This window comes from Neofelis nebulosa, chromosome 2, assembly GCF_028018385.1.
Source record: "Neofelis nebulosa isolate mNeoNeb1 chromosome 2, mNeoNeb1.pri, whole genome shotgun sequence".
Taxonomy (NCBI): Eukaryota; Metazoa; Chordata; class Mammalia; order Carnivora; family Felidae; genus Neofelis; species Neofelis nebulosa.
The window spans coordinates 182,238,187-182,258,988 of NC_080783.1; the positions used below are offsets into that span (position 1 = coordinate 182,238,187).

Genomic DNA, 20,802 nt, shown 5'->3' on the forward strand with positions numbered 1-20,802 from the left:
AGGCCTTCTCAGTCTCCTGCTCCATGACCTTCTCTTTCTTTCCAAAGAGCTTTCCAAGTTTCTTTGGTGTTGCTTGCTTTATTTGGATTGGCCCAGAGTTATTTGGGAGTTCTGTAACCAGCAGAAGTCCTTCAGCACGTGAAAGAAATCCAGTTATCTGCTCCCCCTTCCCTAAATTCAACTCAACCTAACCCAAGCCCACATTCTTCCTGTAATTAAACCCAAACTCCAGCTAAATTAGGCAAATATTTTATTTTATTTTTATTTATTTATTAAAAAAAAATTTTTTTAATGTTTATTTGTTATTGAGAGACAGAGATAGAGCATGAGCATGGGAGGGGCAGAGAGACAGGGAGACACAGAATCCAAAGCAGGCTCCAGGCTCCAAGCTGTCAGCACAGAGCCCGACGGGGACTCAAACTCACAAACTGCGAGATCATGACCTGAGCTGAAGTCGGATGCCTAACCGACTGAGCCACCCAGGCGTCCCTAGGCAAATATTTTAAAATGGTAACTCAAAAAAGGGTGTTTTAGTAATTGTGTGATGAAGATGTCAGATCTCTGTTATCTCATTGCAGCCTGAAGGATAGTTGAGAGGGAAGTCACTTTGAGAGATTTTAATAATGTGTCCAATTCTTAATGTGTATGAGGATGATGACAACTGGATGTCAGCTTCAGAGAGGAAGGGTCAAATCTGCTTTGGTATGTCTGTGCTACCTGCCTTGTATCTCAGGGTCTTAAAAAAAATTATTATTGACAAAACTCTATATTCATTGACAAACATTTCTTAAGCATTTACTAAGTTCCAGACATTGTCCTAGATGCTGGGACCAGGGAATCTGTGTTCATAAGAAGCCAAATCTTTGCCACAAGGACCTTTTCATCTAGTAGGGAAGATTTGACACAGGCCTTACGATCATCACAAAGAGCTTTCTTTATTTATCAGGTGTGATTTACGTATATTTTTTCATTTAGCCCTCACAGAAACCCATTGAAGTTGATACTTTTATTTACATTTTATTAGAAAAGGAAACTAACTGTTGTTAGATCAGTAAGTGGTACAGTGGGAATTTGAACTTTGGTCTGACCCCAAATCCATGCTCTTTCCACAGTGGCTGTGTCTTGCTTTAGAGATCTGGTGTGCGTATAGGGAGTAGAGCAGGAGAAGGGCAGTCACACGGCACATCAGAAATCATTAGGAATGATGAAGGTACAAATGGAAGCTGGCTCAAATTCCATAATCGTGACCAGGACCAACATGCACTAGACACTCACTATGTGCTCCCCCAAGTGCTAAATCATTGAATCCTTTCAACAGTCTGATAAGGTAACTATTCTTAAATTTCTACCTGTAGGGGCAAATGTGCCTTAGAGGTCCCCTCCCTCTAGCTGTGTCAGATGAGGCAAATATCCCTGGAGGAGGTAGTGAGACTTAGCAGAAAGAGTTTATAAGTTTTGGAGTCAGACAGACTGGACTAGAATCCCACCTTCCCTGCGGCCAAGCTGACGATGCTGGAAAATTGCATCTGACAACTCCGCACCTCTGATTTGTTACCTGTAAAATGGGAAAATACTGTGTGCTTCAAAGAGGTGTTAGGAGGATTACAGAGAATGTATTCAAGCCTCTGGCTCCTGGTCTGTACTCACAAAAAAGCAGCCATTTTTATTATCTCTGCTCTGAGCTCCCAGACCGCATCCCTGGGCCAGGCCTGGCCATATTAGCATGTGGAGTCTATTCTTTTCCCTGACCTGCTTCAGCTTCCCTTGAGCAGCCCTAGGCAACTGTCTGAAAGTAGAGGAGGAGGTGCTGCCTGTAGCCACCACCCTGCCCAGCTGGTGATGACCTGGAACGCCAGCCTGGCTCTCTTAAGTCACCAAGGCACATGGGACCGGTCAGCCTGATTCAGATGTCTTACTCCTTTTGTAATTCTTCTCGGGGGTGTCCTGACCTCAAGACAGCAGTGGCTACAGTTGCTTTCATTTTATATTTAGCTCTCCCTGAGCAGAGAGATGGGGTGTGGCAAGCCTTAGCAGAGGGAGAAGGAGGGGGAGAGTTAATGGCCAGGGCAGGAGTGGGGATACGCAAAGTGAGCCCTCACTTGAGGGCCCTGACAGGACAGAATTTCCATCTCCAGGTACTCTTCTGTCAGCAGGTCACTTCTCAACGGGTCTTCTCGAATGCCAGGAACTTGGCTGGAATCTTGGCTGGAAAGCCTCAGGCAACGCTAGGAAATACTTTTTAATTTATACCATAGCAAAACAGCCTGTGCTGATTTTAACCATATTTATCCTCTTTAAGTGCAAACCATTCCTAGCTTTCCCTTTTGCTTAGTCCAAGTCTTTAACAATCTGGTTAAAATGCCCCCTAAGCTCTGGCAGTGACACCTCTGAAGGTCCCTGGCTAACCTCATGTGAATCTAAAGACAATGGTACAAGGTAAACAGATCAGAAGTGGTTATCCCTAGATTATAGATGTGGAGTTCAGAGAGGGAGAGATACTTGCTAGAGGTCACATAGTGTAAGCCTAGCAGAACAGGGAGCCAGCTCCTCAGGTCTTAACATTACTCCACATTTTTTATTTTGAAAGTTGACAAGACAAATGAACTCAGTGACCTTGGAATAAAATCCACATTTTTTTTTGAGGACTTTATTTATTTAATATGAAATTTATTGTCAAATTGGTTTCCATACAACACCCAGTGCTCATCCCAACAGGTGCCCTCCTCAATGCCCATCACCCACCCTCCCCACCTTCCCACCCCCCATCAACCCTCAGTTTATTCTTAGTTTTTAAGAGTCTCTTATGGTTTGGCTCCCTCCCTCTCTAACTTTTTTTTCCCCTTCCCCTCCCCCATGGTCTTCTGTTAAGTGTCTCAGGATCCACATAAGAGTAAAATCCACATTCCTAACTAAGGTCTGCAAAAGCCTGCATGATCTGGCCCTGCTTAGCAGTCCAGAGTCTGCTGGCACCTCTGTTTCTTCCCTCACTGTTCTTCTGCCCCTTTTGTCCATTCGTTTCTTTCCCAGATCCCCTCAAACTCTCCCCACCTCCAGGCCTTTGCACTGATGTTCTTTGCTTGGCTCTTCCACAATGACTCCTTCTCATCCTTCAGGTTCCATTTCAAAGTCGTTTTCTGAGGGAGAAGACCTCTACCCTAAGTAGAACCCCTCTGTTATTTTCTCCCACAGCACCTTCCTTCTCAGCCTTTATCCAATCTGTAATTATTTATTAATGAGCATATGGATGAATAACTTGGTGCCCAAGACATTCATCGCTATTAATTTAATTATTCATTTATTTAGCAAATATTTATTAAGCACCTACTAAGTGCCATTCTTTCAGGAGCTGAGGTCATAATAGTGAACAAAATAGGTACCAATCTCTACATGAAGGGGAAATTTTCTAAAGGATAGAAGAAAAGCAAATGGAGTTAGTGTCACCCCAAGTGTTTTGGCTTGAGCGACTGGTAGGATGGTGCTGCCATTTGCTGAAACGGTGAAGAGAGCAGGTTGGGTGGACAGGAGGGTAAAAAGCTATTCTTTTTTCGTTAAGTATAAGATGTCCTTAAGACAGTCAGGTGGAGATGTCAACTTGGCAATTGTGTATTTGGCTCCAGAGTTCAGGGCAGAGATCTGGGCTGGAAATGCACATGAGAATCATCTGAACATTAATTATACTAAAAGCCATGACCCTGGATGAGTGATCCTGGGGAGTGAATGTAGTTAGAGAAAAGGCCCAAGAAACCAGCCTTCAACATTTAGAGGTCAAAGAAATGAAGAAGAAACTGAGAGATGGCCAGAAAAGTAGGGTAGGAAGCAGGGTCTTTGCTTGAGAATGAAGATGGGGGAGGGGGAATTGGAAATTTGAAAAGTGAGGAGAAAGCAGGAAAGCACCATCCAAGAGGGAGGGAGAGAAAATGAATTAGAGAAACAGTGCTACTGCAAGTAGTCTTGGGGCCCTGTGAGGCTAGTGGTCCCTAATTTAAAGGGAGACTGAGGGGCATTAGCATGTATTTTCCTCTTGTCATGTGCAGCTGTGAAGGTGCAGGAGAAGAGTAGCTGGAGAGCTAGCAGGTGCAGTGGAATGAGGGCTGGCCAGGATATCGAGAATGCATGCAAGGCAGGGTTAGATGTTTGATCTTGGAATTTACACTGGCTAGGAAGGGAATGAGGACAGTGGGGGTGGGGGAGGGGGAAAGGGACAGTACAAGGCAAATTGAAAGTCCCAGTGGGATTGAGTCAGTTTCCCAGAGGAAGTGGGAGAGGACATAGGCACTGACAGAGACACTTGAAACTAACATTAGGGTGTTCAGATCTGAGGTCTGAGCAGGAAGGGAGTAATGAGGTGGAAGGAGAAGCAAAGGCTGAGGAATTGAGAAGCCAGGATATTGGAGGCATCATCCATATGCGTATTGAAATCATTAAGGCTTATGATGAACTAGTTTCGGAGTCTTAGTGTGGTTTGGGGGGAGTGTGGGAGATGAGGTATGTGCCCAGCACACAGTGGGTTCTCAATCAATGTCATTTAGTCTTTTATTTGCTTAGTATTTGTTCGGGGCACTGAGGCTTCTCCCTCAGCTGCTTTCAAAGCAGAACTTCATGGAGGGTCGTGGCGTGGCTTGGTGGGTGGCAACGGAGGGTGGGAGACACCCTTGGGGCCCAAGCTGGCTCAAGGGAATGCGCGGGTCCCCGTGCTGAGGCTGCCCCACAGTTTAGGGTCCAGGCCCTCTGCCGGCTGCCGGCTGGACGCCCACCAGAGCTGCACGCCTCCGGCTCCGCGGCAGCAGCAGCAGATGGTGAGAAGTGGGTGGGCTGGGGGTATCTGCAACTGATCCCACAGTTGCTGGATTAATGAGGCCTCGTGCCCGCCTTCTTTTCTGCAGTGTGCCAGCCGACAGTAGCTTCCTTTGCTGGGGTGGGTTTGTTTGTGAGAAATTTTTTGGCAGTGAAAGCTCAGCACCTGATGAAAACTTCCTCTCCCCCTCATTTCTCCCCCTCCCCTTCTTCCTAGACTGGTTCTATGTATTCTTGGGCCTCGAGCCTTCCCCTGGGGTTCCTTCTAGTGTCAGCATGGTGTAGCTGAATTCACATAGACCTGGTTCTGCATTTACAGATAGGGACACTGAGGCCTAGAGAATTTAATCATTTATTCTGTAGCAGGAGGCTCAGGACTCTACATATATTCCATGCCCTTCCAGTGTCTAGCTACATCCCCGGGTTGACATAGACTTCATGAATGAGAACTTGGATGGTTCGTATTTAAGGCTCAGACATATATAAGCGTAACTGATGGGCACTGAGGTCATGGGGATAGGGGCGTTAGCAGCCAGATTACAATAAGAACAACAGGGTCCCAAGAGAAAACATCACTGTAAGTGAGGAAAGCATCTGGCACAGAGGTCCAGACTAGCAAACAGGCTCGAGGATGAAAGGGACTAGACGAAAGGCACTTCTTAGCGCACTCTGACCTACCTCCACCCCTGCATATCCAAAAAATGATTTTACTAAGTCACCAGGGGTCTAAGCAACTCAATGGTAGGACTGTTCCTTCCCTAGCCAAGTGGGATAAGAGAAAGGGAGGGTACATCCCTAATGATGAGCAAGAGTGAGAGAATGAGCAAGAGAGAGAAAAATGAGCCCTGTAGATCTGGAGGTAAGCAAAGACACTGAGATCTTCCAGTCAGTGGGATGGCAGGAATTGAATCCCCAAGGAGCATCAGAGGTCAGAAATAGGTCAGTGCTGCTGAATGGGGAGTCCTTAGATGCATGGAAGACTGATGCAGGCAGCAATAAGGCAATGGAGATATGGAGGCAGGTGGGGATGGAACTCCTAGAGGTGGGGATAGCAGGCATTTGTAGGGGCATTGGACATCTGGGTGGGTCTGAAGACCAATGTGAGTCTCTTCAATGTGGTCAGACTGGGAGGCATAGGTAATGGCCAAGTGGGACAGGGTAATAATCAAACTTAAATCAGTGAGGCAAAGTTGTCTAACCTTTTTCACATAGTGTCATACATACAATAATATTTTTTTGTCCCAAAAGGGTAGAGGGACAGGCTGTTTGGGGTCAGAAATAAATGGCTTGGGGACTCTGACAGCCCAGAGCATCACCCAGCTGCTCAGAATGTCAAGGAAATAGAATGAGAACATCAATAAGAATGTGTTCACTGGCTGGGAAACTCTGCAGTAAGGAATGTATTTTTTTCTCATGTAATGAGAAGGACAGGGAAGACAATCCAGGCTGCTGTAGCAGCTGAGAGATGCTACTGAGGACCATGGTGCCTCATGTGTTTCAATTCTGTCATTCATGGTTATTGGCTGTTGCCTTCATAGTTGCAACATGGCACCTGCAGCTCCAGATATCACATCAGCATTCCAGGGGGGAAGAAAGAAGAGGTGGGGAGGACAATGACAAAGGGAAAGTAGAATGTCAGCTGAGTTTGCTCTCTTTTAGATCTTTCCTGGAAACCTCACCAGGGACTTGTTACATCTCATTGGCCATAGCTGTGTGATGTGGCCACCTCTAACTGTAAGAAAAACTGAAAAATGTTTTGAAGCTAGGCGCTTTGTTGCCTTAATAAAATTAGGTTCTGTTAGAAAGGAAGAAGAGAATTAATATAGGTAGTTTTGCATGGTTTAATATAAATCATGAGGCAGGAAGGGGAGAGGATGAGGCTAGTTAAGCAGTCAGAGCCTAGATAATGCAGGGCCTTGAAGTCATGCTCAGACATCTGGACTGTCACCTGTTCGGGACTCTCCTCAGGGGATTTAGGCAGGGAAGGCATTTGGTCAGGTGGATATTTTAGGCAGCTCATTCTGACTGAGGGGATAGGAGGGGTACAGATGTTAAGGAAGGGAGGTCTCCTGTGAGGTCAGTGCCAGAATCCATGTACATAGAAGATGTCCAGTTGTCTCTGATGAGCAGATGAGACTTAAACTAGGATAGCAGCCATGAAGAGGGGGAGGAGGGGACGAATTTGGGAAATTTTCAGGAGGTAAAATTCACAGGATTTGGTAATTGATTGGATGGTTGAGGGAAAGGGGTAGAGTTTAAAAATATTCCCGGGTTTCCCACCATTGATTGGGATGTGGAACAGAAGAGAAAGAGCTTGTCTGGAATGTAATATTTGTTCAAAATCACACAAGAAATTGGTGGTAGGGCTGGAAATTGAACCCAGGTCTCCTGAGCCAGTGTTCCTTCCATTACTGCACTTGATACTCTAGCCTCTATCCTCTGGAGCCTGGAGAAACAGTGCACTCATCTCCTTGGACACACTGATTCTTTCCCCCCTTTCTCGGTCTACCAAGTTGAAAGACCAGGGATGAAGTTAAAATGGCAGTGGCATCTGCTTCTGGGGGGCCCAGTTTGATGAGGGTATTCTGACAGAGTGGGCAGAGGGGCCACCATAAACATCACCCCAGCTTTCACTGATGTGATGGGGTCAGAGAGTGCTTGGTCTGAGCATTCGCTTCTCCCACAATTATTCTTTCTCTAATCCCTGCTTCATGTTTGGCTGGCACATTAATTTCCTTTTGCTGCTGTAATAAATTACCACAAACGGAGTAACCTTAAAACGTCAGTTTATTCTCTTACAGTTCTGGAGGTCCTTACCTTTTTCAGCTTGTAAGAACCACCTGCATTCCTTGGCTCATGGGCCCAATCTTTTCCTTCTGTCATCACATCTCCTACTACTGATTGATCTCCCTGCTGCCTTCTTGCTGCCCTTATGATCATATTGGGCTCACCTAGATAATTCAGGATAATCTCCCCATCTCAGGATCCTTAACTTTTGCACACATTTGCAAAGTCACATTTATCACATAAGGTAACATATTCTCAAGGTTCAAGGGTTAGGGTGTGAACATCTTGGGGGGCGTTATAAAGCCTACCACAATTGAGCACCTTCACTGACATTCTTTTTGTGCCCAATCTTGTGCTGACAAGTAGGTCACCGACCTTTCCCCTTGATGAGCTTACAGTTTAGTGGTGAAGGCAGAGATGTAAACAGCAAATTACTCTGCAGGCTGAGAGATGGAAGCACAGGGACTTTGGGAGCCCAGGGGAGTGGTACATAATCTGACTGGGAAGTCAGGGAAGGAGCTCCAGAAGAGATGCATCCATGCTGAATTTTGAGGAATGTGTGAGAATTAGCCAGATGAATAATGATGAGATGATGGTGATGATGTTGCTAATGATGATGATGGTGATAGCAAACATTTTTATTGTTATTGCTATTTTCCAGGTTGTGTTTTAAGCACTTAACACATATTAATTCATTTGATTCTTCCAGTACCATATAAAGTGGGTGCTTTATCATCCCTATTTTATATATGAGTTAATTGAGGCTGAGAGAAGATGATCCTTTGGCTGGAATGTAGGTCCTTCCCACTACTTTTAAGGTAAAGGTCAAAGTCCTCTCTGTGGCTTGCAGGGGTTATCAGGTCCTGCTACCACTCCCAGCCCAGCCCCAGTCCCACCTCCACTGCTGAGTCACTATGCTCCTTCCCGCTGAGCCTCCTCTCCACCTCTGGCTCTTTGTCCATGCTCTTCCCCTCTGCCTAGGATGAGGGATGCCCATCTCGTCCTTCAGACCTCAGTTCAAATGCCACAGTAGCAGGGCATTCCTTGTCCTCTGATGGGCAGGTGTCCTTGTTACTTTCAGAGCAGCCTGTACTTGACTTTAACAGCATTCGTCCCCAACTGTATACAAACATCTCTTTTGTCCCCTCATTGTATCCTCAGTACCATACAGTAAGTAATTAATAAATATTTGCTGAATCAATGAAAAACATAAGGGAAAATGAAAATCTAGGAGAAAGTAGGAGCAAGACCATCAGAGACCATCTAGTCCCTAACACCTTCCCTTAACTTCTGGGAAACTGAGGCCCAGTGAGGTACAGTGATATCACACAGTAAGTCAGGGGGCTGAGGATTCTGACTCCTGGTCCTGGGTCACTTGCATGGTTCCCATTGTGATGCTCCTGACCTTGCCCCAATGCCTGCCTGTCCAAGTCTGATTCATCCTTCAAGGTAAAGCTGATTCCTACACATGTCTAAGGATGCCTTTCTTATTACACTTCAGTCTCACCCTTCCCTACCAAAGTTATACTTGACTGTTTTTTTTCTCTGTGCTCCCCAAACAACCTCTGGTTTTGTTCTCGTTCTTCAGTGCTCTGCCTGCGTTTGAGCTCTTCCAAGGTAGGCACTGCATTTGATTCCTCCATCCCCAAGGAGGCATGCATACAGTGGTACAAATGTGGGGTGTCAAAGTGTGCTGTGAGACAGGAAAGGAGAGGGATATGGGATTGTCCAGGAATCCCTAACCCAGCCTGAGGGGTATGAAAGGTTCTCAGGAGGGACTGAATTGTGAGCTGAACATGTAGGATCAGTCATGTGGATGATGATGTGTGTGTGTGTGTGTGTGTGTGTGTGTGTGTGTGTGTGTGTGTTGAGTGAAATGGAGCCTGGTTGGGGGTGGAGCAGTGGTTCAGAAAGGGCATTCTAAGGAGAGGAATCCTAATGTTTGTAGGATGGGATAAGGAGCTAGTCACCTAGGGTAGGATTGGGCAACCCAAAGCCCTTTTTTCTCCCAAGGATTCAAATGAGGAGATTGAACTGACTTCCAAGGGCTTTCCATAGCTAACTAAGCAGGCAAAGACCAGGCTGACTGTGTGACAAGTGGGGGAGGGCTGCCCTTTACAAATAGTCTAATTGGATCTGTTTGTCATCTTGAGACAGAACATATGAGTCTTTCTTGTGCCTAAAGCAAAGACAAGCAGGGCTTGGGGATATCAGTATTCCTCTGCTATCCTCCCACTGCTGTCTACCTATGTTCCTTAGCACCTGTCGCCATCCCCTCACCAATCCCTGGAAGGCCTGTCTCCACTCCATCTTGCCCAGCCGCTTCCCACTGTACTGCACAGGCTGTCCAAGCTGCCTGTCCTGCCACAAGCCCCTGCTCAGGGCAACTCCCCCAAGCCATTCTTTGCCAGCAGGCCATGTTGTGTAGCATGTGACTTCAGCTCTGGCTTCAGGACCAGTTTGGTCTATGAGAAAGGGAATTAATTGTGCCAGCAGCCTGTGAATGCCAATGAACCAAGGCATTCAGGTTCCTCTCTCTAGAATTTGAACAGTTTATTTAGAGAGAATTGGACTGCTGGTAAAGGGAGCATCACTGAAGAGTCCCAGGGAGGAGGTGGAATGGCAGAATCACTGTAGTGGCCAGGCACCAGAGGAGGGACTGACAGGGTCTGTGGTCCCTGTTGTATTGTTGTATTTCAAAAGCAGCTCAAATTCTACAAGGCTGAGTGAAATTTCCAAGTGCTTGTTTTCATATGCATCCTACTATTTCCTCCCTCCTTGAGGCTTTTTCCTTGTTCTTTACATCCACAGGCACCCACCAAACCCCCTTCCCCTGCCAAATGGTCCGGCCCAAGCTCCTTGCCTCTGGGGATCTTTCTGGCTACTGCTTAATCCCTACCACTGTTGACCCTTGAACAACACAAGTTTGAACTGTGAGAATCCACTTACGTATGGATTTATTTTTACGGCACTGTAGATGTATTTTCTCTTCCTTATGTTTTTGTTAATAATATTTTCTTTTCTCAGGGCACCTGGGTAGCTCAGTCAGTTAAGCATCTGACTTTGGTCCAGGTCATGATCTCATGGTTTGTGAGTTTAAGCCTCGTGTTGGGCTCTGGGCTGACAGCTCAGAGCCTGGAGCCTGCTTCAGATTCTGTGTCTTCCTCTTTCTGCCCCTCCTCCACTCATATTCTGTCTCTCTCTCTCTCAAAAATAAACATTAAAAAATTAAAAGAATAATATTTTCTTTTCTCAAGCTTATTTTATTGTAAGAATAGCATATATAACACATGTAACATACAAAATATGTGTTAATCAACTGTGTGTTATTGGTAGAGCTTCTGGTCAACAGCAGGCTATTAGTACTTAAGTTTTGGGGGAGTCAAAGTTATATATGGATTCTTGACTATGTGGAGGTCAATGTCCCTAGGTCCAGTGTTGTTTAATAGTCAACTGTACTCTTCATCGAGTGCCAGGAACTTGACATATTTTATTTCTAATCTGGCCGTCTCTGATCAGGACTCTCAGAGACATTAAACAACTTGCCCTGGGATCCAAACTTAGAACTTTCTTTCAATAGTGCTTGTCCTCCTTCTACCAGGCCATACTCTCTTTCCTCTCTGGGTACCAAAATACTGTTTCACTCCCCACAGATTTTCAGAATTTCTTGTAATTCTCCTTCCAGCACAGAAGCTACCTGGCATGGCTAAATAATTGTTTCATATGGCTTTTCTTTATAACAAAACTCTAAATTTCCTTTCTTTTCTTGTTTCCTGCCATAACCCATTGCACAGTGCCATGTACAAAATAGGTGGGAGAAAAAAAGTGCTGAATATGTTTGTTTATTGCTGTGTGCCCTACCTCAGTGCCTGGCCTGTGGCAGATGTCCAGAGCAGAGGTTCTAATGTAGACAAGGCTTAGGTTGATTCTCCCACCCCCAGCCTACCTTACATCACGGTAGGTGGGGGTGCAACAAGTGTGGTATCACACTGAAAGGCCCTCAGTGTGGTTTAGTGGAAAGACCTTGCCTTGGAGCCAGACAACGGGTGTAAATTCCAATTCTGCGACATGCTGTAAAACGTTGGGCAAGCTGCACAACATCTCTGAGCCTCTTTTGTCAGGTGTAAAATAAGGATTATAGTGCCTCCTACGAATGTTCTGAGGATTTGGAGGCAATGCAGATAGCAAAAGGAGCTCTCATCATGGTGATATTGTTCACATGATGACTTTCTCTCTGAGGGAGACTTGAAGGGTCAGCTCCAAGTGTGGCTGAGTTAGCTTGTAAACATTTTTTATCCTATGGTCGGTCCTATCCTCAACCCCTTTCCACCTCATTGACTTTTGGTGGTTTAAATAGACTTGTCAACGAAATTTTCATTTTTAAACACTGTTGCTCATCAGTATTTAAAAACTCTCATTTTTAGTTTTTCCTTGTCAATTTGCTTGTAAATCAACGTTATTGGATCTGTTTTTCCATTAAAGAGTTGGGGATTACCCCAGGCACAATGTATTAATGTTATTTCCCTTGTTCCTTACATAACAGGACTCATCTCCACCTTTAATTGAAGTAAGGACCATTTGGTAATTGTTTTGGCTCTGATTATGACAGAATTGGCTCATAGCCAGGGTGGTATAACTGGGGGCTTTGAGGTCAGGCAGAGATAACAAATCTCTTCCGAATCTCTTTTTGCTCTATGTAAAAGCAGGATGATACTCCTGAATTGGCAGAAGGACCAAATGCTAAATGTATAGTGCCTGGCATATTGGAAAGATAATAAACGCTTGTGCTCTTTCTAGAAATAATCTCTTAAACCTCAAGGACTTTGGTGGAAACTGTTTAAAATAATTACATGGTATCCTGGAGTGGCATGTGAGTCTACTTTGCATTTGAACCACTAGTAGATTAAGCTGGACTTGCATAGGGAAACCTTCCTGTAATTAACCTGGGGTTGGGTGATTTTAAGCCAGTTTTCATTCTGCTGCAGAAACAAAAAAAAAAAAAAAAAAAAAAAAAAAGAGACTGAAGAAATGCTATTCCTTTAATTGAAGGAACACTTTTATGTTCTCAGGTCTATTTTAATCTTAAGTGCCGATTACGCATCATTCTCTCCTGTTAACAGACACTTCTGTAAGTGATCTGCACAGAGAGAAATATGATTCTTACATAAATACTGTACCATGAGAAATTATCTTATTACTTAATATGCCAAAAAGCTAATAAGATAAAGGAATGCTACGAGTCATTTTTGGACAATATTAAAACTTGATTGTAGCTCATGGAAATAAAATGTAATTTCCTTTTATTATTCTCTTTTCCAGGTAGAACAAAGGCAGTGAAGGGTGTAGGGATATTACACAGCTGTGCTCCATGAGCATGTGTTAAGGCTGTGGAATGGATCCTGGCAGGATGACCTCAAATTAAGATTTTAATGACTCTTCCATTTAGAAGACACACTCTTTCCATTAATGCTGCCTTGTCAGGTATGATTTTTGAATTTGCAAGTGAAAGTAAAACACCCCATTTCCTATTCAGTTGTACAAATGCTTGCCTCTGTGTATTTGCATGTATATGTCTGTTGAAGAACAAATGCATAGTGCTTACAGAAAGTAAGGGCAAAACAATTGGAACTGAGTTTCCTGAATTGCCTATGGTGAAAGGTGATTAAGTGCCAAATTTTGACAAGGTTAAGGTAGTCAGACACAAATACTGACTGCACAGGAGCCCTATGAGACTTTGTGAGTTTCAAATGTACTTTTAAGTGTTGTTCTTTGGGATTTAAATGTTTCATTTATAAGTGAACAAATAATGACTGATCTTGATGAACGAAATTTAAACAGGACCCAAGTTGATAAACTGTTCTGACTGTAACTAACATTTGGTCACTCTTTGATCCTTTTGGTCAGATGTAAGTAGTTTTGATGCTGGTGGTGATGATGTAGGATGGTTACAGACACAAGCACATGTTTTTTGCACTCTTCCTATCAGTCTGAGAAAAATAACACTAAGTAAATGCCTTCAGCCTTCCCTGACATGCAATTTTTCATCCAAGTAAAACATAACGTACCTAGGACCTAAAAAAAAATGTAATAACCTCTGCTTTCTTGTGATTTGCTAAAACTTTCCCACAAACACCTACAAGAAACTATGTAACGTTTGTCTGGAGATTTAAGGTACAGGCTTACACTCACAGCAAAATGAATTTTTTATTAGTTGTTAGGCAGACATGTTACGCTGATGTTGGGAAGTGCTACCAAGAGAGTGTATATAGAATGGCCTTCCATGGATATTTTAAAGACCTATTTAAACACGTACAGATCTTTGTGAAACTGTCAAGATAGGTCTGTTGCAGGCTGGGGAGTGAACTACATGAACTGGTAAGATTCCACCAACTTCCAATATTCCAAAATAATGTATCTATTCATTTAAAGTACACTAAAATGACACTTTTAAGGATCAGAGATGGTAATGATTGGTAGTAACTATCTTAGGTTTAGCAGTAACATTTTTAGACCCTATACACGCGTTTGTGAAGCCGTTTTCCCTGGGGGCAGCTATTTGTGCATTTTTCTTCAGAAAAGAAACTTAGGGACTTGTCTTTAAATAAAACTGAAATAAGAACCCTCAAGTTCATCTATGTAAAGTTCAGGCTGACTTCGTTTTAATATTTAGCTTGGTTAATTAAATCCCATTCTTTGCCCTGAATTTAATTATCCCAACTACTGTGGTAATTTAATATAATAATAAAAAAGGGGAAGGGTAATGAGAAATGGAAGAGAATCTGACTATTTCTTCATCTGGCTCACTTAGAGGCATTTCTTCTGCTAGTGTCAGTTTATGGATGGTGATGTTTTATGAGGTATTATGAATTTTCAATTAGTGAGAAAATGAAAACGAAAGACAGTAGATCGTCAATGAGTGGTCGTATCGGGAAATCACTAAAAAGCTCATCTGTAAATTTAAGGGAACATTTTAATATGACTTCATGATACCTTAGACATTTAGTACCCCCCTTGAGGTTGAGCTTAAAAACCATGTTTTTTATACACTGTATAAGTTAAGTCCTTGTTTAGGTTTCTACTGGAAGTAAGAAAGTCAAATATTTGCTACTTCTAAGCAAAAATGAATGCTAACATAACAAGGTAACCTTTCTTGTTTTGCTACCACTTCCAATGTAAATGGTCTGTTTCCTAAAGACTGCTCCAGCTCTGCAGTCTCAAAGCTGAGGGGCTGTGCAGTCGACTCAGACTTGGAGTCAAGCCCCAGCTGGAGACTTGCCAGCTGTTTAAAGTTACTTAATGTCATTGAGCCTCAGTCTTACCATCAGTGAAATGAGGACAGTGCTATCCGCCTCTCCCAGATTGCTGGAGGACAAAGTGAGAGAATGTAGAGGACAGCACACAGCCTGACAGGAGATGCTCTGCAAGCAGTGACTTCCTTTCTTCTGAACAAGTCACAAATATGCTTATAAATGAATAACCGACACTAAATGTATCACAATGCCAAACATAATGCCAAATGTACCAGCTTGTTATCAATCAGTGCAGTGTTCCTCACTTTAAAGTACCAGTGATTCACCTGGGGATCTGGTTAAATATAGATTTGCATTCAGCCCGAGATTCTGCATTTTAACAAGCTCCCAGATGATGTGGATACTGCCGGCAGGAGCCCACACTTTTACTCATATGGAACTAGGGCAATGACTTTTGAATACCGAATTGACTTTGAGAGACTCGGCTAAGTTGCAAAACACAATTTTACTCTACCTTTTTTTTTTTTTTGTGTGTGTGTTTAATGATAAAATTACTGGGGAAATTTGAAGATGCTACAAAAAAAGTTTGAATGAACACATTTAAAAATCTGGGAAGCTCAAATCCATTCTACACACTTTCATTTATTGTCTGGACAGATAAAGTACAAATAATTCAAACACAACAAGATTATGAAAAAAAAAACATTTACAATACTTTCCCTCAGAAATCATCTAAACTAGCAAGATTAACATGAAGTCATTCATTATAACTAAAGTATACAACTGCCTGGTCCTAAGATTTTTTTTCCTTTTTTTTTCCCCCAAGAGTGAACACATTATAGAGAAGAGATTTTGGCACGCCTTTCCCACTAATGCTTAGCAAATGCATCAAAACTTTGCCAGCAAACTGCGTTCATTCATAGCAGGTGATGTAAAAAGTTTTCCCTGAATGTTGAACGAGTGTTCTCTGAACTGAAATCTGGTGTTTTTTTTTTTTTTTCAAAACCGAAAAGAGGAAAAAAAACAGAAAAAAAATTTAAAGGAGGAGTCTATGATGCAGCCTTGGTTTTCGTTATCTGTCTACCACTACGACTACTACTACAGTTTGCCTCTTCAGTGTGAAAACAACAGTTCTGTCTACATGCACTTAGTGGGTTCAGCATGGGAAAAAACGCACAAAATAAGCACAAGTTATAAATAACCATAACGTTTTATTACCATTAAGACTAAACTTGTATTGAAAAGATTTTATATAACAAGACAAGAAAAGCAATAGCAAATTTAACTATCAACTAGATTATGCATAGCGAGTAACTGTTTCTATTACCCAGGGAAGAGCATGAACCCTTGTATTTTTTTGTTTTGTTTTTGTTTTAAATATATAACCGTACAAAGCACAAACATACTAAAATGATCAGTGCACTGGACGTGGGAGAATGCTCCCTCAGTCATTTTGTTCCCTTAGCTCTGTTTTTTTTTCCCCAATCTGAATTACATTAAAATAAAGACCCAGTTGTTTTTATTTTTCTACTGTGCAGTAAGAAAAAATATTCACAACAAACATGACAATATATCAAACAATAGTTCTACACAATTTACCTTGATACCTCTTTAACTGTCACTTAAATATCATAAGAAAACATTTTAAGACATATACAAACAAAACTAGCCAAGTGTTACAACTTATAATAAATTAACCCAAAGAAAAAATAACTTTATATATATATATTTATATTGTATATACACATACACACACAACAGAATGACACAATAATATGCTTCTTCCCATAGTTTAAGTAAACAAATAAGTAGTCTAGCCAATCTAGCTATATTTGATCTCGGCCATAGGCATCATCACATCGGCGATTAAATAAATAAGTGTTTCAAGCAACATAAACAGTGTTTCAAATGTACCAACACAGCCCAATTCTACCAGCATGGGCTACAAAGTGAATTTGAAAATTCCTTAATGAATTTAAAGCAAATGTATCTTTTGTTTTCCTCTCCTAAACACATTACATTTAACTATGATACTAAGATATGTAAATAATTTCGTAGCACCTACTGCTCAAACTAAGGAAGTTTTAGATCAAAAGGAAAATTAATCTTTTTAATTTTTGTTCTGCTGACATCCCATACTGATGACTTAAAGAAAAACTGTCTTTCAACTCATCTCCTTGCTTTTGGGTTTTGACTGTGGGGAACTGTGGTACCCTGGGTAGAACGAACACTCCTTTCCCCTAGTAATTAATAATTGTTTTTTTATTATTATTACATGCTATGAAAAGATATGAAGATCATCTGTTTATAGCCCATCCTTCAAAAAACAGTCTACGAATCCAGTTTAAAACACACATCTTGATCTCTAAAAAGTTACCAGTGCAGTATGAACGCGACAAAGTTGTCAATTTCCCCTAAATTAGCCAGTCAAAATATTTTTTTCTCAAATCCAGATTCTCTTGTAAAAATTCTTTATATTTTATAAAAATAGATTTTTCTTGAAACCCATTTTCAGCAAAGAGACCACCTCTTTGGCAACAATGTTAATGTTATTAAATTGTTAATGTCATCAGGTATCCCCCTTGCCCCCATCCCCTAACAGAAGACTGTTTTTAGTTCACATGATATAAAAGAAAAAAGGAAAAATAAAAAAATTTGCAAAAGTTTTTTTTTCATTTTTGCAATTTTTATTATTCCTCTTTAATTTGTGTGGGGGGTTTTTACCAATCTGATTGGATCAACTTTTTGACAAAAAAAAAAATCTTTTTTTTCTTTCTTTGAATCCCATTACTTTGTAAAAATTGTTTTATTTTTATTTTTTTTTTTTGTTTTTTGTTTTTCTTCTTCAAATGAGCGAATGGTCATCTTAAAAAGACCCACCTTCAAGGAAGGTAGTAAAGTTAGCTGGCTGGGTTAAAATCCCTGCACATCGCTATCTATGTATATTATATTCAACAACGACAGCTATGAAAGAACATTCAATGCATCAAAGGTATTTTTTTGTTTTTTTTTTCTTTTTTTTTCTAAGCATTATAAAATCCTTTCCTGGTACACCTCAGGATAATCCAATGTTTTAATACTTAGGCAACACTGGCTTATAAAGTCCATGGTTGAATATAAGCCTCGAAAAGTTTGTTTCTCTCTCTTTTGTGTGTGTGTGTGTGTGTGTGTGTGTGTATGTGTGTGTGTGTTGTTCGTATATATTTATATATATATTTTAATAAGGATGGGAAATTCAGGACTTGTGGGCTTTGTTGGTTTTAAAGGAAACTTGCAACACTCGGTCTCCTAGGCGGTACCCGTTGAGGCTGGCAATGGCCATGGCTGCCTCATCATAGTTGGTCATGGTGACAAAGCCGAATCCCTTGCACTTATTGGTGTTGAAGTCGCGGATGACCTTAACGTTGTTCACTGCGCCAAAGGGGCCGAAGAGCTGCCAGAGGACACTCTCGTCGGAATCAGGGGACAGGTTGTAGACAAAGATGCACCAGCCTGTTCCTGTGTGACCAGGGATGTTCATTCCCACAAGGCTTGTCATTCCGTCAATGGTGATTGGGGAGAACCTGGGGGGACAGGCAGAAGGGGGGACTGGTCCAGACATCAGTCTGACCATGGATAACACACAGATGCACAGACACAGACATGGGGCAGAGGGCTGAGTGAGTGTTTGCAGGAGAGTCTTCAAGGTTTAAAAACCAAAATGCAACAACTAATGTCTGTGGCATTTCTTCTGAATGGAATGGCTAAACTGGCTAAGGGACATAAATGCCAAGAGAAAAGCTAGGTCAATTCCTAATAACCATAAGAAACTCCTAGAGCAAGGCTCTACCGTACTTCTACCACAGTATATGGTCATAGGGTATCCCACTCTGACCCTTATCCTCCCTCCCCACAGTAGACAGCTCTTGAGGGAGGGGCTCTATTTCATTCATTCTGTTGCTCTACTTATTCACTGAGGCACATGTGGGACTATCACAGACATAGTGACACATAGAAAATAATCAATACTTATTGACTGCATAAGTGAATAACACTGGTGGATATCAAAGCTTGGGAAATTTTTTTTTTAATTTTTAAGGCAGATTAGGGGATGGCCCGAGGAGTTTTCAAGTCTACCATCTTTGCAGTCCCCTGACTTATGGTTGTCAAAGATCTCCTGATATTTTGAGGACAGAGATATGTGACAATGAACAGACATGCCTTGTTATTAACCACATGGGTGGCTCATGTTTCATTTAGCATTTATTTAAAAGAGTTCAAAAAAAAAAAAGCCCAACCAATAATATTAATGACAGATCACTCCTTGATGCTGTATTATCTGGAATTAATTTCTAAGCATCACAGGAGTAAGATTTCAAGTGGTTTGTGCATTTATATAACTTGAATTAGAAAAGCAGGAAACTGTTACTTGCCTATTATAACTTCTTTTGTATTAGCCTTTGAAATAGGCTATCATGAAAAGATAGTTTTCATGCTATCATGAAAAGAAAAACAACCCTTCAGATTTTATTCACCGTCTGATAAAATATATCCCGTGTGATTCATAATGGATGCATCAGATTATGTTACCAGTGCCTACAGCAGAAAAATATTTGCTAACTTTTTGTTTTATACCAAACATATACAGGGATTTTGTCCATATCCACTGACTAGTGTCTTCGTTTTCATGTGGTTGGGTTTTTTTGGTTTTGTTTTTGTTTTCTGAAAAGGAGGATAGGAGGAGGAAAGGAAGCAAAAACTGGGGACAAGAATGGGGTAAAGTGTTACTTAGGATGTTTTAAAAATAAGCAAATGTTGGGGCGCCTGGGTGGCTCAGTCGGTTGAGCGGCCGACTTCGGCTCAGGTCACGATCTTGCGGTCCGTGAGTTCGAGCCCCGCGTCGGGCTCTGTGCTAACAGCTCAGAGCCTGGAGCCCGTTTCGGATTCTGTGTCTCCCTCTTTCTCTGACCCTCCCCCGTTCATGTTCTGTCTCTCTCTGTCTCAAAAATAAATAAACGTTAAAAAAAAAATTAAAAAAAAAAAATAAGCAAATGTTCTTGGAGATTGGAAAGTCCTATGGAAGAATAGTTCTGCACGTAACTAGAATTTAGGTAATCAAGTGGCTGCTGTAGATATGCTAAACATAACTCAATAGGTATTAATTTTGGCATTATTCACTAAGTCAATCTTCCCTCTTGCTAAAAAACAAATAACAAGGGGCACCTGGGTGGCTCAGTCAGTTAAGACTCTGACTCTTGATTTGGTTCAGGTCATGATCTCATGGTTTGTGAGTTTGAGCCCTACATAGGTGCTGTGCTGGCAGTGTGCAGCCTGCTTGGGATTCTCTGTCTCCCTCTCTCTCTTCCCCTCCCCTGCTCTCTCTCTCAAAATAAATAAATACACATTAAAAAAAAACAAGTAACAAGACAAAACCAAAAATCATCCGGTAAGAATTCTTAGAAGGGCAAATGCATGTCTATTATTTGCATTATTTCTGAAGACTGTCTTCTCAACCTTCTCTCCTCCAACTGAGTGAATTGACTCCTCTCAGTTTAAAGGTAGAGAACAGCTATAAGTGATTGTTTTAAGGCCAAAGTCAGGAGCCAGCAAAGGGGTTTCAAGGAGAGTCTCAATTCTAGTTGGGAATGGCTACCTGGAGCACTTTGGTAGGGAGGAGCCTGGATCCAAGCCTGGGCTTAATAGGAAAGGAGAGTGCTCTTATCCACTAGTGACGTGTGCTCTGAGTGGGGAAGCAGAGGGGGTGGCGGCATGCACGCTGCAACTGTGTGCCTTCCCTGGCCTCGTCCGTGCACGAGCATTCCTCTTTTTGTAACTGGTGCCGCCTCACTCAAGTCAGAGGGGAGCAAAGGGCAGAGTGGGAAAAATGCAAAAGTGAGAGTGGGAACAGGCAAGCAGTGTGCTAGACACGTGGAAGTAATTCAGTTATCCTCACTGGTGCCAGGACTGAGATTCAAGAGGCTGGCGCTCTCGA

The 20,802-nt window shown here is 42.1% G+C and overlaps 1 protein-coding gene and 1 long non-coding RNA gene across 9 annotated transcripts in view; one reads left to right on the forward strand and one right to left on the reverse strand.

The window, feature by feature from the left end:
- Positions 1–15,809, forward strand: part of LOC131504750 (uncharacterized) — a 133,921-nt gene extending 118,112 nt beyond the window's left edge. The window contains exons 5-6 of the long non-coding RNA XR_009258137.1: positions 12,901–13,062; positions 15,658–15,809. This is a non-coding gene — a long non-coding RNA (uncharacterized LOC131504750). The remainder of the gene's footprint in view (positions 1–12,900; positions 13,063–15,657) is intronic.
- The window catches only part of ELAVL4 (ELAV like RNA binding protein 4), a 142,995-nt gene continuing 137,646 nt past the window's right edge, over positions 15,454–20,802 (reverse strand). For 6 of the 8 annotated variants that reach the window (XM_058717432.1, XM_058717434.1, XM_058717429.1 and 3 more), the window contains exon 7: positions 15,454–18,436. In XM_058717432.1, coding sequence (XP_058573415.1) covers positions 18,067–18,436 — 370 coding nt within the window. In that variant the 3' untranslated portion in view covers positions 15,454–18,066. The remainder of the gene's footprint in view (positions 18,437–20,802) is intronic. The other 2 variants (XM_058717430.1, XM_058717428.1) reach the window with 1 other exon arrangement.